The sequence below is a fragment of the Pichia membranifaciens genome, assembly GCF_001661235.1.
Source record: "Pichia membranifaciens NRRL Y-2026 unplaced genomic scaffold PICMEscaffold_1, whole genome shotgun sequence".
Classification (NCBI taxonomy): Eukaryota; Fungi; Ascomycota; class Pichiomycetes; order Pichiales; family Pichiaceae; genus Pichia; species Pichia membranifaciens.
The window spans coordinates 2,003,359-2,018,648 of record NW_017566982.1 but is presented as its reverse complement, the minus strand read 5'-3'; the positions used below and the strand labels follow the sequence as shown (position 1 = coordinate 2,018,648).

The following is a 15,290-nucleotide window of genomic DNA, read 5'->3' as shown; positions in this document are numbered from 1 at the left end:
ACATGGCCAACGATGAGAAAAAGTGAACAGAGCGTTATCTGATTGTTTGTGCAATGCGGAGTAACAGTACATGAGGTTACGTCCGATTCTTTGTTACTGCGCGCCTCGGAACGTCCCACAGGCGTTGTAGCATTTGTTATTTCTGGAGACAGACCGATTCAGCCCATACAAACAGGGGCTTGCCAAGCGTAAATTTCTACAGCATTGCTCACCATCACTTCCGCCTTGACTAGTGGATTCAAGCTTAAGGCCTCAGTATCTCTGTACATCTCACCTGGACGTCCACCAGACAACAAGACCAATTGGCTTTGGACTATCCTTTGAGCAGGACATCCACTTAGAGAGATCAATCGATACTCTTCCATACCGTCTCCAAATTCTGTTCTAGAGTTACTGTTTGAGACCAATCAGTTTTTGTTCATTTTAATTTCTTGCTAAAAACATTGGTTTTTCTACATAAACACAGCTTGCCATATATCCGACCTACTTGTCAAGAAATAACTCAAACATACACATCGTAATTTATGGAGATACATAAACATTACCCCCTCCTTTCAATACAACACAACAAAACTTAAAGTCCTAATATTTTAATGTCATCTTCGTCATATCCTAACAACGAGTTTCATTATTCGACATTGGATCCACAAACTCCTGTTGAAATTGAAGAGTACTCTGACTTGTATGATGATTACTTAAACTCTCCAGAATCTCAGAGGGCGGCAACAATGAATTCGGGTGCTGCAGTTTATGAACAATCAGTCGCCCCTTCTTATGAGAATCTGGCAAATATTATACCTTCCAGCTTGAACAATAGAAACGATGCTTTTGTTTCTGATGACTCCTTAGATTCTTCTTTCGGCACAAATGATGTAGCTTTCAGAACTCCTCAATTTTCAAATACAAGTCGATTTGGATCGCCACGTACTCCGAAAATAAACACTTTAGGAGCACCAAGAAACATTGATACATATGTTCAGTATTCTGACAGTTCAGATAACAATGGTTCTCTTCCTTCTTTGATTCCAATTCCAATTTTAACTGACTCTGATCAGCCGGGGAGTCAGCTGGGTACTCAGCACAGACATGTTACCGACATTGGTCATGACGCATATAACCAATCTACTAGCTCTGTGGACGAAATAAGAGATGGAAATTTTGCCAGTCAAGGTGGAATGAAAACAACTTATTATAACAACGGATACTCCGGTGTCAATGGTTTGAGCTCAAATCAAACTCAACATGCAGGTGAGGACGATGATTCGTTAGAGGACGAAGAAGAAGACGAAACAGAGGAAGAAGAAGACGAAGATGATTATGAAGAAGATGGGGAAGAAGATCAAGAAGAAGAAGGAGAAGAAGCACTTGATGAAAGCTACGGGGACTACGATGATGCTGAAGTTGATAAATTGCGAATGCTGCAAAGGCAAAAGAACCAGGGGCTTTATTCTTCTTACGACCCTGCGAATGAGTCTCTGAATTGGCAAAATAAAAATGACGCTACAATCATTACCAAATCTTTAGGTGCACCACCTAAAGCTATCAGAAAAGGTATCAAAGACTTTCAATTGGGGAAAGAATTAGGAGAAGGTTCCTATAGTACCGTCGTTCTGGCAACTGACATTAAGACGAAAAAGAAGTACGCTATAAAGATTCTCAATAAGAGACATATAATCAAGGAGAAGAAAGTAAAATATGTCAACATAGAAAAAAATGCATTGAATAGATTGGGAAAAAGAAACGGGATAATCGCTCTACACTTTACTTTCCAAGACTCCCAAAGCTTGTACTTTGTATTAGATTTCGCCGAAAATGGTGAACTTTTAACATTGATAAAAAAGTTTGGTACGATGAATGAACATTGTACCAAACATTATGCTGTCCAATTGATTGATGGTATAAGTTTTATGCACAAAAACGGTGTGGTACACCGTGACTTGAAGCCGGAAAACATTTTGTTGAACAAAGACATGAAGCTTGAAATTACAGATTTCGGAACAGCGAAGTTGCTGGATAAGGATGATTCAGGTAATTATCCGAGAGATATCAGAGCAAACTCCTTTGTGGGTACTGCTGAATATGTATCTCCTGAGCTATTGAATGATAAATATTGTGGAAAAGCTGCTGATATATGGGCTCTGGGTTGTATTATATATCAGATGATTGCCGGTAAACCTCCTTTTAAGGCAACAAATGAATATCTTACGTTCCAAAAAATTCAAAAATTGCAATATGCATTTACAGCTGGTTTTCCTATCGTAATTAGGGATTTGATCAAAAGGGTATTGGTCATTAAACCAAGAGAAAGACTCACTATACCAGACATAAAGCAACATCTGTGGTTCAAGGATATCAACTGGAGCGATGAAAAGCAAATATGGGATACATTTCCGCCAGAGTTAGGGCCTTATAAGATTTCAGCTAAGGCTATGAAACCAAGACCAGAGTTGGACTCGCAATATCCAAATGGATCATCGACATCTATTCAAAACATGAAAAAGTCTAAAAGTACGAATTATGTTAATATGCAGTCGAATTCAATCATTCAATCCAAGCCAGGAACTGTCACCAAACTGACACAGCGTTCCGTTTCAGCAGCATCTGCTCCTGTTCTTGTGAGCAACGCTAAAACAACTCCACAACAGTCCCAGTCACCTATGGTACGTACGAAATCAAAGAGAAAGAAGTCAGCAAGCAGCGCAGCTGCAGTGGCTTTATATGGTAATAGCCGAAAAGCTTCTTCAAGCACCATTGCGTCAACTTCTACGACCGCAACTACAGGATCACCGTTGCAACCATCATCGATGGCGCATCCTCAGGGCCATAATCTCATTTTGCAACCTTCAAGTAGTGAGTTACAACAAATTACCGCTGATCGCATTATGAAATCAAGACAGCATCAAGTCAAAGAAAAGCCCTCCAGGTCCCATCTAAAAAAGGTGAGTACACCACCATTCGATGTTATACCTGGCACGAATATACCTAGACCCGTTTTAAACACGAAAGTCCCATCTTCGAGATCTAACACTGCTACACGTTCGAGAAATAATTCTTCTTTACAAACCGGTAAACAAAGTAAAGTGCCTCAGATGTCGGTTTTAGATATGAAGTGGGTTCAGTTCCTCAAACATCACGAGGAAAGAATCATGAAAGTTGGTGTTGTAGACGCAATTCGGGAAAAAACTTCACTCTTTGAGAAGAAATATCGAGGCGTAATGATTGAATCTCCCCTTGGCTACAAGAACAAGGATAATATCAATCAACCTTCAATCTTTTCAAGCAATGACACTGACTCAATTAGGCTGTTGGATTCAGCAACTCTTGCTTCTGATTTAGGTGAAAATGCAGATGAAGAAGCGGATGACACCGATCCCGAAAACGAATCTTCTGCAACTAAGTTCAGAAAGTTTTTTACTGTCAAACAGACTCCTGCCCCACAAGTTGAAAATAAATTCGCCACACGTACAATGCTTGTCACAACTTTTGGGCGTGTGTTACTGTTCCAGGAGAATTATGGTGTGGATAACAAGATGAAGTATGAGATGACCACTGAAGTTGACCTAACCAACTCTCTAGTTCACTTCGTTGAAGTTGTTGTGGAACGTAAAAACAAGCCAAGCAAGGGGTTGTTTGCCATAATGTCAAACGGCTTGACTATCTGTTTTGAGGTTGACAAGACAGAAATAACACAATGGACGCAGTGTCTCGCAAGTTCAAGGATGATAGAAAAAGAACGCCGCTTGAAAGAATACCTCAATTCCCCAGCGGGGGATACTGCTTTGATATACGGAGAGGAAACTGCTTATGCGGCGGCAAACTTGGCGTCCGTCAAGAAAACTATTTCGGACACTACAACTGGCAGTGTATCTGCGGGCAAAAACACAAGTTCACCATCATTCCCTAGTACTTTACGCACTCCAAATGAAGACACTAGCAATCACCACCAGTCACCTAATGGCGCCAAGAAAGCTGCTCCCAAACCGAAAACTGTCCCCAGCAGAGAACCACCCAAGTCCAAGAAGACAATTGGAAAAGGTCCAATGATCAGTGCTGCTATCAACAAGGCTGTTTCGATGGCAAGTGTGAATGCTGCGGTTGGAGTACGTGAAAGTGACAGGAATAGTGGGGATAGAAATGGTGGTGACAGCAAGAAAATTACACAGGTGAACTCTAAGTTTCTGGCACGAAGTAGACTGAAGTAGTCTAGCTTGTATTGTGTAGATGTATTTGCATTTATAAAAAAATTCTCCCTTCACTGAGGGAAAAGTGAAGTATAAATGGATTATTACTTACTCGTCCGACCTGTTGGATATATATATTCATGATACCTTATCTATATTCGGTCAAGCCATAGTTACGTAAGCTCTTCTTGCTTTTCGCACGGTGAAGGCAGCACCCCTCGCACCTTTACTATATTGTTGCCTAAAAGCCCTTGCACAACAAAGTTGAGACAGGCACGTGCGTGAAGCGAGGGTTACACTGCTTGGGCCAGCGACAACAGAGGCCGCGAAGCAACAACTGTGGAAAATTGGCTGTGGCGGACTGCTGGTGGTGAGGGGTGTTCATTCCTTGGGCGTGGGTGAGTGAGAGAGTAGACCAAAAATTTTCAGCTCAACATCTACAATACTAACTACAACTTTGAAGTATACCTGTGGAAAGTTCAGCTAGATCAGCTTTAAAGCACATACAGATAATCTATTAAACAAAAATGGCTAAGTTCATCAAGTCTGGTAAAGTTGGTATGTACATAATCTGAAAAGAAACGTTACACCTGCAAAACTGAGTATCGACGAAGAAGCACTGAAACAGAGGAAGAACACACCTTCAATACGAGATCAAACAATATCGAGCTACGCCGGCAACAACTACTATGACGAAAAGTTACAAAATGCCAACTGAATAACTTTGTTGAGACCGCCATGAGTCAAGAATTGGTTACCGGAAATTTTGCCGAATGTTTAATGATCACATTACAAGGGACGCTCTCCAGGTTACAGGGTCAATACACAACGTATCCAATATTGCATTTTTTAGAGGAGAGCTTTTCGAAACTAAGCTGTCAGGAGTTTTTACCATGAGACCAAGTGGCTGCTGAAGACGAAATAAACGAAGAATAATAAAACAGTGTCTCGAATACTTACACAGTTGATGCAGAGTGCAGTTCATATGGTTGCAAATATTAACATCTTTTTCTCTTTTTTTCTCTTTTTTACTCTTTCTAATTCAGCTGTCGTTGTCAGAGGCAGAAACGCAGGTAAGAAGGTTGTCATCGTCAAGCAATTCGACGAAGGCACCAAGGCCAACCCATTCCCACATGCCATTGTTGCAGGTGTCGAAAGAACTCCATTAAAGGTTACCAAGGGTATGGGCGCCAAGAAGCTTGCTAAGAAGACCAAGGTTAAGCCATTTGTCAAGTTAGTTAACTACAACCACTTAATGCCAACCAGATACAACTTCGACGTTGAGCCATTCAAGGCTGTTGTTTCCGCTGAATCCCTCGCAGAACCATCCCAAAGAGAAGAAGCTAAGAAGGCTATCAAGAAGGTTTTTGAAGAAAGACACCAAGCTGGTAAGAACAACTGGTTTTTCACCAAGCTCTCTTTCTAAGTAATTTATATATAAGATTAAGGATAAATTAAAAAAAACTTTAATGTGCAATAATTAATAAAACTTTCTGTTTTCTAGTCATAGGGAAAAAAAGAGCAAACAAAGTACTGGGGAGCTGAACTTTCGAATCCGTTTTCGCCACTGGTATAGATGATATATCCTATATATGTATATTTACCTACAAATCTACTTTTTTGCTATCTCCCATTTCACGTCGGTGATGGAGGTTTCCTGGGCCGCTTCGTCGTCGTAGTCGTACCATTCTGTGTCCTCTAGCAATACCTCCTTGAACTCACAACCGCTTTCTGAACCCTTGCATACAAACGGACCGTCTGCCACGTACTCCACCACGTCGTAGCCTCTCGCGTCGATCTCTAGCATCTTCACACGTTGGCCACTATCGTCCTGCGAATACCCTTTGAACTTCGATGGTAGCTTGATCGACAGCTGCGATTTGGACTTGCAGAACGTACACGAGCTGACAAAACTGGCGTCTCCCTTTGAGTCGCCGGTCTCGTATCTTTCGTAGAGGTTCACTGTGATTGGCTTGCTGTGCACCTCACGGCAGTTTATGCACCGGATGATGAAGCTGTATTCGAAAGGCTGGGAAACCGAGTCCTGTGGCCTTAGATCGGTCACGTTGCTCAGTTCTGCTGACAAAAAGAGATGCTGGACCATTGCGGTGTGTTCTGTTTGTATCTGTGGATGTACTCAGGTGCCTGGGCGAGGACATTGGCTGAGTATGGACTAGAGCCCATGTAAGACCTTTCTGGAATACAGAGAGCGGTCTTGAGTTCCCCGTCTGATGGCAGCCGCGTATTTTATCGCCGAGGGGCTCTTTTCTCTGCATCCAACCGTTACAACTACAGCAGCTCGAGGCCCACTGGCCTCTAACGACCCTGCAAACGACAGCGACAATCCCCATCACCATGTGTATTCTTCTAAAGTCCGGAAGCTGACTGTCGGTGTGCCGCCAAAAATCCTGGAAGTGCACCTTGGCTAAGGAGTTCCTTCTCGCAGCGCAGCTTGCCCTTCTTCTGGATCCATCGGCTTATCAGAATACTTCATATCCTTCCTCAATCTCTCTGATAGGTCTTCCGTACTCCCCACACCCGGTCTTCTACTTGTAGCTCCTCTCCATCTTCCTTCTTTCCAGCTTGCGTGCACCTACTCCCTATGGTGTTGCAAAATCCGCTGCCGCGATTGGCCCGTTTCCGTCTCAGTGAATTGTGAGCCGATCGCTTTTCGTAGCACGCTCGCTGCCACAGAGGATGTTTATTGTAAAGCAGATGAGAGGAAAAGAGAAGATGGAGAAGGATTTGCAGGGTGAGTCCAGAGCAGCAGCAGCAGCAACAAGCATACAAGAATACCATAGAGCATGCGTACTAGCATGTCTTTTGCGAGCAGGGCGTTACGTCCAGCATGGCAAACGAAAAGCAGTGCGTTTCCGAGCGCTGTGAGACACACGGGCTTCAACCTGAGACAGCCCAAGTTCAGCAGAGCGTTCCACCAGGGCCATGCGAAGAGACCTCGGATCGCCAAGGCGTCGACGAAGTGGGGGGTGTTTGACGAGCTCAAGTTGTTCTCGTACACTTCTCATTTGGCCTTCTTCATGCTTCTTCCGCCAATTATCCAGATGTACACGACCAAGGTTGAGGTCACGCGGGACGAGACGATGACGGAGTCGTCATTCGCAGCGCTGGAAACAGGACAGGGCGTGACCATCAAACACATGAACTTCCTGGACATTCTTCAGGCGGAAAAGAACAAACTGCTGGACCTGTATCTGCAGAGCGAATCGAGCGGCAACACCGAGCAAACGCCGGAGAACGCTCAGCACTTCACTGCTAGTGGTAACAGGTCTGCGATAAAGGAGAATGACCCGGCGGATGCGCCTGGAAACACCGAGGAGATCAAGTCCGCGAAGGATGTGACGAAGGACGAGGAGCTGAAGTCTCAGCTGGGCATGATAGATGAGGCGTACAGCTCGTTACAAAGACACCTAATATCAGACCACCAGTATATGTCCGCTGTCGAGCAAATAACGGACTACTTACTCGCTGTGGGGCAGAGGCGGAACACAACACACAGCGATCGAGAGCTTGCCAACAACACCGTGATGCGGATCTTCGATCAGCTGCACAGCTTGCGCATGCACACGTTTGAGTCGGATCTGTTTCGACGTCTGGTCACATCGTACACCCGCCCAGAGGCTAGGTTTCTCAACATCAGAAATGCGATAGTGACGAAATACGAAACCAGCAAGGCTGTCGCTTACTCCCACACACACACGCGTAGCAGTAAGCGGCAAGTTTCCAAGACCAGAGGTGCCAAGAGGAGTGCCACACTGCCGCTGCATGAGGTTATGAACGCCTCTCTCTGGCTCCGGTCGTACGTCTGCAGCTTTGAGAGGTTTGCCCAGCTAGTGCAGATGTTTGCAGCCACGGGCCAGACAAAAAGGGCTCTGCACTCCTTGTTTCACATAGGCTTCGACAGCCCCGAGGTGCGCAAGCAGGTGCAGAACCCAGAGCAGCGCTACGGACTTGTGAGTGCCTTGCGTAGCCTGCACAGGGAATCCGAGGCGCTTGCCTTGGAGCGGAAGATAAGAAAGCTCATGTAGCACCAAACTACTCCGACCAGCACCACCGGCTTTTCTTTGCTAACCTGCCCCCAAACTTCAATGCACCGCATGTCTTTATATCCCTCCTTCTATACACTCATATTTATTAAACGATAAACCCCTCATACCACACATTGTGCTATTTTTCGTGAAGCCTGTTTCCATCTCAGTGGGAGAACTAACATAAAAGATGAGAAAACAAATGAAAAAAATGAGAAATAAAAAAAAAGATTCATGATGGAAAATTTTAGACCTGATCTGACCAGAGCCTTGAATTCGTTCCCGGCTGATCATCTGGGCCTTTCCTTGCGCCGACTACCCCACCACACCAGCCAATACCACGCACAATGAAATTCCTAACAACCAACTTTGTGAGGTGTGCCGTCAAAAGCTGCGACGGTGCCGAGAACTCGTTCCCGCTCAAATACGAAAACTGCCAGCTGCAGCTCGAGGAGCAGGATTTCAACCCGGACTTCATAATATCGATGCTAGAGAGACTCGACTGGGACGCCGTCATCAAGGTCGCTGCTGACCTCGGCAACACTGCCCTTCCTGCACAAAAACCACAAGACATCGATCACGACGAAAAAATGCTCAAAGACTTGCACTCCCTCTTGGTAGAGACCCAGATTGTCGACGGACAAATGGTGTGCGGCAGTTGCAAACACGTCTACCACATCAAAAACTCCATTGCCAGCTTCCTTCTCCCTCCACACCTTGCGAAATAGTGTCTCCACCTGTCTAGTTGTGTATCAAAGTAATCTTTCTAGCTCTATCTTTAGTTGTATCTCTTCCGTCACGGATTTTGTCCGCGCACGTGACTCTCTTCCCCTTACAAAGAGAGAAAATCCGTGTTCTGTGCGAACGTAAAAGCCCTTGGTGCTTACCGACTGGGAAGGAGATGATGAGGATATGCTTGGCGTTTCCAGCTTGATTGTGAGTAAGAAGAGCCTCGTGTGCGCCTTAAGCATAGCCAGCAACCAGCAACCAGCAACACGCCAGCATATTGCATGTCCGTGAACGTCTAGTGGAACTTGCACTATCTTTTACCACCTTCGAATCAAGAGTTTGAACACAACTCTAAGCAAGAAAAGATCACGGAAAAGAAAAGAGTACCTAAAAAAATAAAGATCTTAAGCATTAGCATACAAGGGTGATTAGAAAATTCCCTTAAATTAATAGAATAGCATAGCAGTTAGACACCCAGCATATCGATGTCGTACGCACAGAAATACCAGAGCTCGACCCACGGAGACCTGCCGATCCCGCCGGAGAAGCTGAACTTTCCGGCCCAGACGCCTCCTGGGTCTCCGAATCGCCAACAAACCACTTTCCTGAACCTCAATAAGACACTGTTTGGCCAGGATACGAACGGTATGAACGGCTTGAACTTTGACCAACCGCCAGTGATAAAGCCAAAGTCGAGGTCGAGATCCAACTCGAGGAAACTATCTATCGGACGGCTTTTCCAATTTGGCTCGGATAATAACAACGTGGAAATAGCCACCGCTAGAGCTGGGTCAAACACCAGCAATAACACAGACAGCTCCACACAGGCTGCCAAGACCACAGACGATAATACCGATCTTTTTCTACAGACGCCTCCAGCCACAAAGGAGAAGAATAATCTGGATACGCCTTCGACCACAGTGAACACGTCCATTAGCGCCTCCGACCCAAAGAACGAAGATTATTTCAGTTACGGAGAGCCTCAGTATTCTATACAGGCAGTTGACAATACTAAAGAAAAGGAAAAGGAAAAGGATGAAGCCCACACCGCTTCCAATAACGATGACAACCAGGACGATATCTTTAAGCCCAGAAGGTTAACTAAAATCAAAAACTTATTCAAATTTACAGCTCACGATGATCCATCTGCTGTGCCTACGGAATCATCTACTTCCACACCAGCTGGATCAGCCACAGCTAATGGGCATACACAGTTGCAACTTGCACTTCCACAAGCTAATCATCATAATGATGATCAACAACACGAACCTGAAGAGCACTCGTCTTCAATCATGCAAAAATTCAGAAGAATAAGGGCTCCTTCGAGCCCATCATTGTATCAAAACAAGACAACAAATCAGCATCAAAATCTCCACCACGAGAACAGGACGGAAGATCCAATCGAAGAATTGGATTTGTCAGAACAACCAGTTCATCTCGAGCCTGAACTTGATTTCAAAGATGTAGAGGAAACTTCTGAGAAAAGAAACATACCGCCACCAGGAACAGTAGAAAAAAAACAAGAAGCTGAAGATAGTGACGAACGCAGGGATGAGCTTAAACCATTGAAGGAAACTGAACCGAGGGGATTTCTTCATAAACGGTTGAGAAAAGTGGCGTCTGCTCCTTTGAGTTTGAGACAATTGACAGAAAGTAATCATCATTCTAGTCATGAATCAACAGACAACTCTAAAAAGGTAGATGAATTGACGACTCATATAGGTGAAATAAAAATATCGAAAAACATAACATCAAACAATCCAACTAGAAATTACTCAAGTAGCTCGATCAGAGTCACGGAGATTCAAGCTGGTCCCCAATCATTTGAGAAATTAAAGCTTTTAGGAAAAGGTGATGTCGGTAAGGTCTACCTTGTTCGAGAAAAGGAAACGAAGAAGTTATATGCCATGAAAATTCTTAACAAAAAAGAAATGATTGAACGTAAAAAGATCAAGAGAGTGCTAGCAGAACAGGGTATTCTTGCAACAGCAAATCATCCTTTTATCGTTTCACTGTATCACTCTTTCCAGTCCGATGACCATCTCTACCTATGTATGGAATATTGTATGGGCGGTGAGTTTTTTAGGGCACTCCAAACCCGTCGTATGAAGTGCATATCTGAAAATGATGCTCGGTTTTATGCTGCTGAGGTGACTGCAGCACTAGAGTATCTTCATTTGATGGGTTTCATTTACAGAGATTTGAAACCTGAAAATATTTTACTTCATCAATCTGGACATATAATGTTAAGTGATTTTGATTTATCAAAACAGTCTAGCAATGCTGCCAACCCTGCTCTGATAGCAAGCACTAGATCTTCAACAAGTCTGCCTCAACTTGACACCAATGCTTGCATTAATGGATTCAGAACGAATTCTTTTGTTGGAACGGAGGAGTACATTGCACCTGAGGTTATTTGGGGCAAGGGACATACGTCTGCTGTTGACTGGTGGACATTAGGCATTTTCATCTACGAAATGCTTTTTGGCATCACACCTTTCAAAGGATCGACAAGAAATCAAACTTTCTCAAATATTCTAAAGAATGAAGTCCAGTTTCCAGATTATAATCAAGTTTCAAATAGTTACAAAAGCCTGATCAGGAAACTCCTTATCAAGGATGAAACGAAAAGATTAGGTTCTCATTCCGGCGCATCCGAGGTAAAGTCACATCCTTTTTTTAAAAATACACAATGGGCTTTGCTTAGGAATCAAAAGCCACCAATGGTACCTGTTCTGAATCCGAACAAAAAGAAACAAAGTACAGGTGCCAACAAAAGCAGCAAGGCAAGTAACCAATCGTCAATGGGTACTCTTCGAAGTAAAAGAAAAACAAGCTCATCCACTGTTATTACAGGTGAAACAGATCCGTTCAAAGATTTTAACTCAATCACTATTATTCATGATGATGATTCCCAGATCATCAGGTTTGATGGGACAGACTTAGGAGATATTACATACACTTTGCAAACCACAGGATCTGAAACATTGGGTAGAAAGTTTTTGAAAATGTAATTATTATGTAGAGTTTATACGGACTTATTTATAAATCTTACATGACGCACATTCAGTCAGTTAATCGGAGCTGCAATATCATACAGGTCTTGTAAATAATTTCCGTTTATAAGTTTGGTTATTTTGTTTAGGTCTCGCTCCAGCGCCTTCGTCTCCATTTCTCGTGATAACTTATCTGCAACATTTATTATTTCATGTGGTAGTCCTGCAATTTTAGCACAATACAGACCGTATGAGCCAGAACTAGGTCCAGCAGTTAATTTATAAGTAAAGAGAACATCAGTATTGACCGCATCATCTTTGCCATCGGTATGTGAGATCCTATACCCCATGTGATAGTTTTTTACAATGCCCGAGCTAATACTTTCGAATGCTTCAAGCTCTTTGAAATGGGTTACGAATAACACCAAAACGTTATTGAGCATATGATTAACAAAATAATCCAGTACTGACCATGCTATGCTACATCCGTCGACAGTTGATGTACCTCTGCCCAATTCATCCATGAGAATCAAGCTATTTCCAGGTTTACCAGTTCTGGGAAAAGTTGGATCTGCCCCGCTTTCAACACAAGTTTGAAGAATCTGGTGACACTCCATTAATTCGACTTGAAATGTAGATTTGCCGGCAAAAATGTCATCATTCGAGCCAAGTCTTATGCAAATATTTGCAAAGATGCCCAAAATTGTGTTCTCATCACATGGAATGAAAGAGCCCACTTGAGACATCACGACAATTAGCCCAACTTGTCTCATGAACGAGGATTTACCACCCATATTTGGACCGGTGATTAAGGCTATACGGGAAACATCGTGAAAATTTTTTTGAAGGTTGAAACTGTTTTCAATATAAGATGATGCACGTGTATAGTCCGACTGCGAGGAACTTGATTCATATGAGGCATATGCTGGTCTTTCTTTGAGTAATTGTTCAGTTATTGGATTTCTGGCATTATTAAGTTGTATAGTAGGAACATCAACGACTTTCGGTTTTGTGTAGTCGTAATTTAAAGCCGCTGAAACAAGTGACATCAAGGCGTCAAATTCGCCAAGCTTATGTATCAATTTAGTAATATGCGGATGGTATGTGTTTATCCTGGAAGTAAACTCCAGGAATAATTTGTCACAAGTCAGTTTTAGAACATCCTCGTGGTATTTGAGTTTTTTATAAAGATTGACAGTTTCAGGTGATCTATATCTCACACAGTTTAATGTTGCACTTATTCGGATCCAATCTGAAGGGACGTGCTTCACATTTGATTTTCTAATTTGAATCAAGAATGGCTCATTGTTGACTTTCATAAACTGGAGATCTTTATTTTTGGTAAGGGTTTTGATGTTATCAAGCTCTTCTTCCAATAGCTCATTTATGTGCTCAATTTCTGAATTTTGCTTCTCGATTTGTCTATAATTAAAAAAGCTAGAATTGAAATAGTTTGTGATATGTTCCGGAGACTTGCTATCAATTGCAGATGGAGAATTAATCATTGATAATAGCTCTTCCATATCCAATAGTTCTTTCTGGGAAAGACTTTTCAAGGTCTCAAAGTTGGAGCTGAGTAAAGTTGAGCCTAGCGCATCCAATGATATCAACGCATCATTCATATTTTTGAAGACGGCAAGAATCTCGTTGATTTTTTTCAAAAATAAATAGACCTCTTTTCTATTTGACCGTTCGTAATGAATTCTGGAAAGGATCAACTCTAGATCAGGACAGGCTTTCAAGACATTCTTCAATCTTTCTATTTGTAGTCCACTCATTCTACCCATTAAGGATTCTACAGCATCGTGGCGTTCAATGATGGAGATTTTATCCACCAATGGTCGCTGTAACCAATACTTTAGCATTCTTTGACCGAATTTGGTGAAAGTGTTGTCCAACATGGCAAACAAAGATCCTCTTTCGCTTCCTGTTGTGTTGTTGTTGAAAATTTCCAAATTTTTCAAAACGCTTGCATCTAGAATTGTACATTTATTGACATCTGAAAACTTCTTGTAATTGTTTAGGAACTCGAAAACTGAAGTCAGCTTAAATTCTTTCAAGTACTCGAGTAATTTTGTAAAACATTCTAGCAACGGTTTTCCCAAAGTCATAAAAAAAGAAAAGACTTCATCATTATCTTCCAGTTCAGCTTTGGCATACGCCAGTAATTCACTGAACGTTCTGTTTGGTATATCTGCCTTTAAATGCGCAACGTTACTGGTATTGCTGTCGTTGTAGTTTCTAAAATTGTTAATGCATGTCAAAGTTTCTTTTGAGGTCTCACCAATAGTAATTATTTCAATTGGTTCCAGGTGGTGCAACCTTGACTCTAGTTTGTATCTCGTGAAGTCGTCCGTAAATTCATCATAAACGACATCTGTGAAATAGACGTTTACTGAAACCAAAGAAAGGTGTCCATCAGTAGACTCATTGATGCATACTATTGATTTTCCAGTGACATTTTTCTCAAGATCCTCATCGCTGATGAAAGTTCCTGCTGAGTAGACATGTGATAGAAAACGGTCAAAGACCTTACTTTTACTCTTTGTTTCAGCCCTGATTGCAGCAGTTTCAATTTGATTCACAACCCCGACCTTATATCCTCTAACTATCAATCTTCTGACATGCACCAATAGTCGCTCGATTGGCACTGATGCTTGTGCAAAAGTTGAATACAGGTGATCATTTTTGGATGGATTGTTCAGATCAAAAGAAAACTTTCCTTCAGTCAGCTTGATGTTCAATATTTTGGATGCAATCTTGGCATCCTCTCCAAAAAATTTGTATCTATAACCACTTTGGATGAAAAGTAGTTTGTCTAGATGATCCAGTTTGAAATCCATGATTTGTTGTTCGAAGTCTGTTAAAAGTTTGACCTTTTTGTTTGCTGTGGACTCGTTTTTAGATCCTGCGGACTGTCTCTTCTTCGAAGATATATTATCCCTTTTCTTGTTTAGTGACTCTGTCTCCTTGGCATCATCTTTTCTTGCAGGTTTTGGCGAATTACATGCAAAGGATTGCAATTTCTCGATACTGGCGAGATTTGGTGGCTCCTGTTCATCTTGAAGAGAGGTTTTTTCTTTAATGGTCTCGCTTTTCTTTCGTACGGTGAAAAATCTACTTAGAGTTTGCTGTGACATTTTAGTGAACAGAATTTAATCAGCGTTTGTGGAGAGGTTTGCAACATGCAAGGCTTATAGTGTAAAAGAACATCGCATTTGCACGCGAGAGACGTGTAAGTAAATCTTTACTAAGGAACGAAGTTACGCGCATGATTTTGAGGAAAAACATGATAAAGCTGTAAAGGTAACTTTTCTTCCTCTTCCGAACTTTGACTT

General features: G+C 42.4%; 5 protein-coding genes across 5 annotated transcripts; 3 read left to right on the top strand and 2 right to left on the bottom strand.

The window, feature by feature from the left end:
• Positions 1-226: 226 nt before the first annotated feature.
• On the top strand, positions 227-4,350 carry PICMEDRAFT_39466 (hypothetical protein). The gene has a single exon (XM_019163108.1). The coding sequence runs from the start codon at positions 594-596 to the stop codon at positions 4,200-4,202; it is 3,609 nt and encodes a 1,202-aa protein (XP_019020377.1). The 5' UTR covers positions 227-593; the 3' UTR covers positions 4,203-4,350.
• A 358-nt stretch (positions 4,351-4,708) lies between these two features.
• PICMEDRAFT_28827 (hypothetical protein) lies at positions 4,709-5,607 on the top strand (the record flags this gene model as incomplete). The annotated part of the gene is made up of 2 exons (XM_019162556.1): positions 4,709-4,739; positions 5,228-5,607. The coding sequence occupies 2 exons, from the start codon at positions 4,709-4,711 to the stop codon at positions 5,605-5,607; spliced, it is 411 nt and encodes a 136-aa protein (XP_019020376.1).
• Positions 5,608-5,793: 186 nt separating this feature from the next.
• PICMEDRAFT_70816 (hypothetical protein) lies at positions 5,794-6,285 on the bottom strand (the record flags this gene model as incomplete). The annotated part of the gene is made up of 1 exon (XM_019163749.1): positions 5,794-6,285. The coding sequence occupies one exon, from the start codon at positions 6,283-6,285 to the stop codon at positions 5,794-5,796; it is 492 nt and encodes a 163-aa protein (XP_019020375.1).
• A 712-nt stretch (positions 6,286-6,997) lies between these two features.
• PICMEDRAFT_70815 (hypothetical protein) lies at positions 6,998-11,970 on the top strand (the record flags this gene model as incomplete). The annotated part of the gene is made up of 3 exons (XM_019163748.1): positions 6,998-8,122; positions 8,560-8,876; positions 9,435-11,970. The coding sequence occupies 3 exons, from the start codon at positions 6,998-7,000 to the stop codon at positions 11,968-11,970; spliced, it is 3,978 nt and encodes a 1,325-aa protein (XP_019020374.1).
• Positions 11,971-12,026: 56 nt separating this feature from the next.
• On the bottom strand, positions 12,027-15,092 carry PICMEDRAFT_29027 (hypothetical protein; the record flags this gene model as incomplete). Its single annotated transcript, XM_019162570.1, has 1 exon — positions 12,027-15,092. The coding sequence occupies one exon, from the start codon at positions 15,090-15,092 to the stop codon at positions 12,027-12,029; it is 3,066 nt and encodes a 1,021-aa protein (XP_019020373.1).
• Positions 15,093-15,290: the final 198 nt, after the last annotated feature.

Coding starts and splice junctions, on each gene's coding strand:
- PICMEDRAFT_39466 (XM_019163108.1), top strand. CDS start 594: ATGTCATCTTCGTCATATCCTAACAACGAGTTTCATTATTCGACATTG.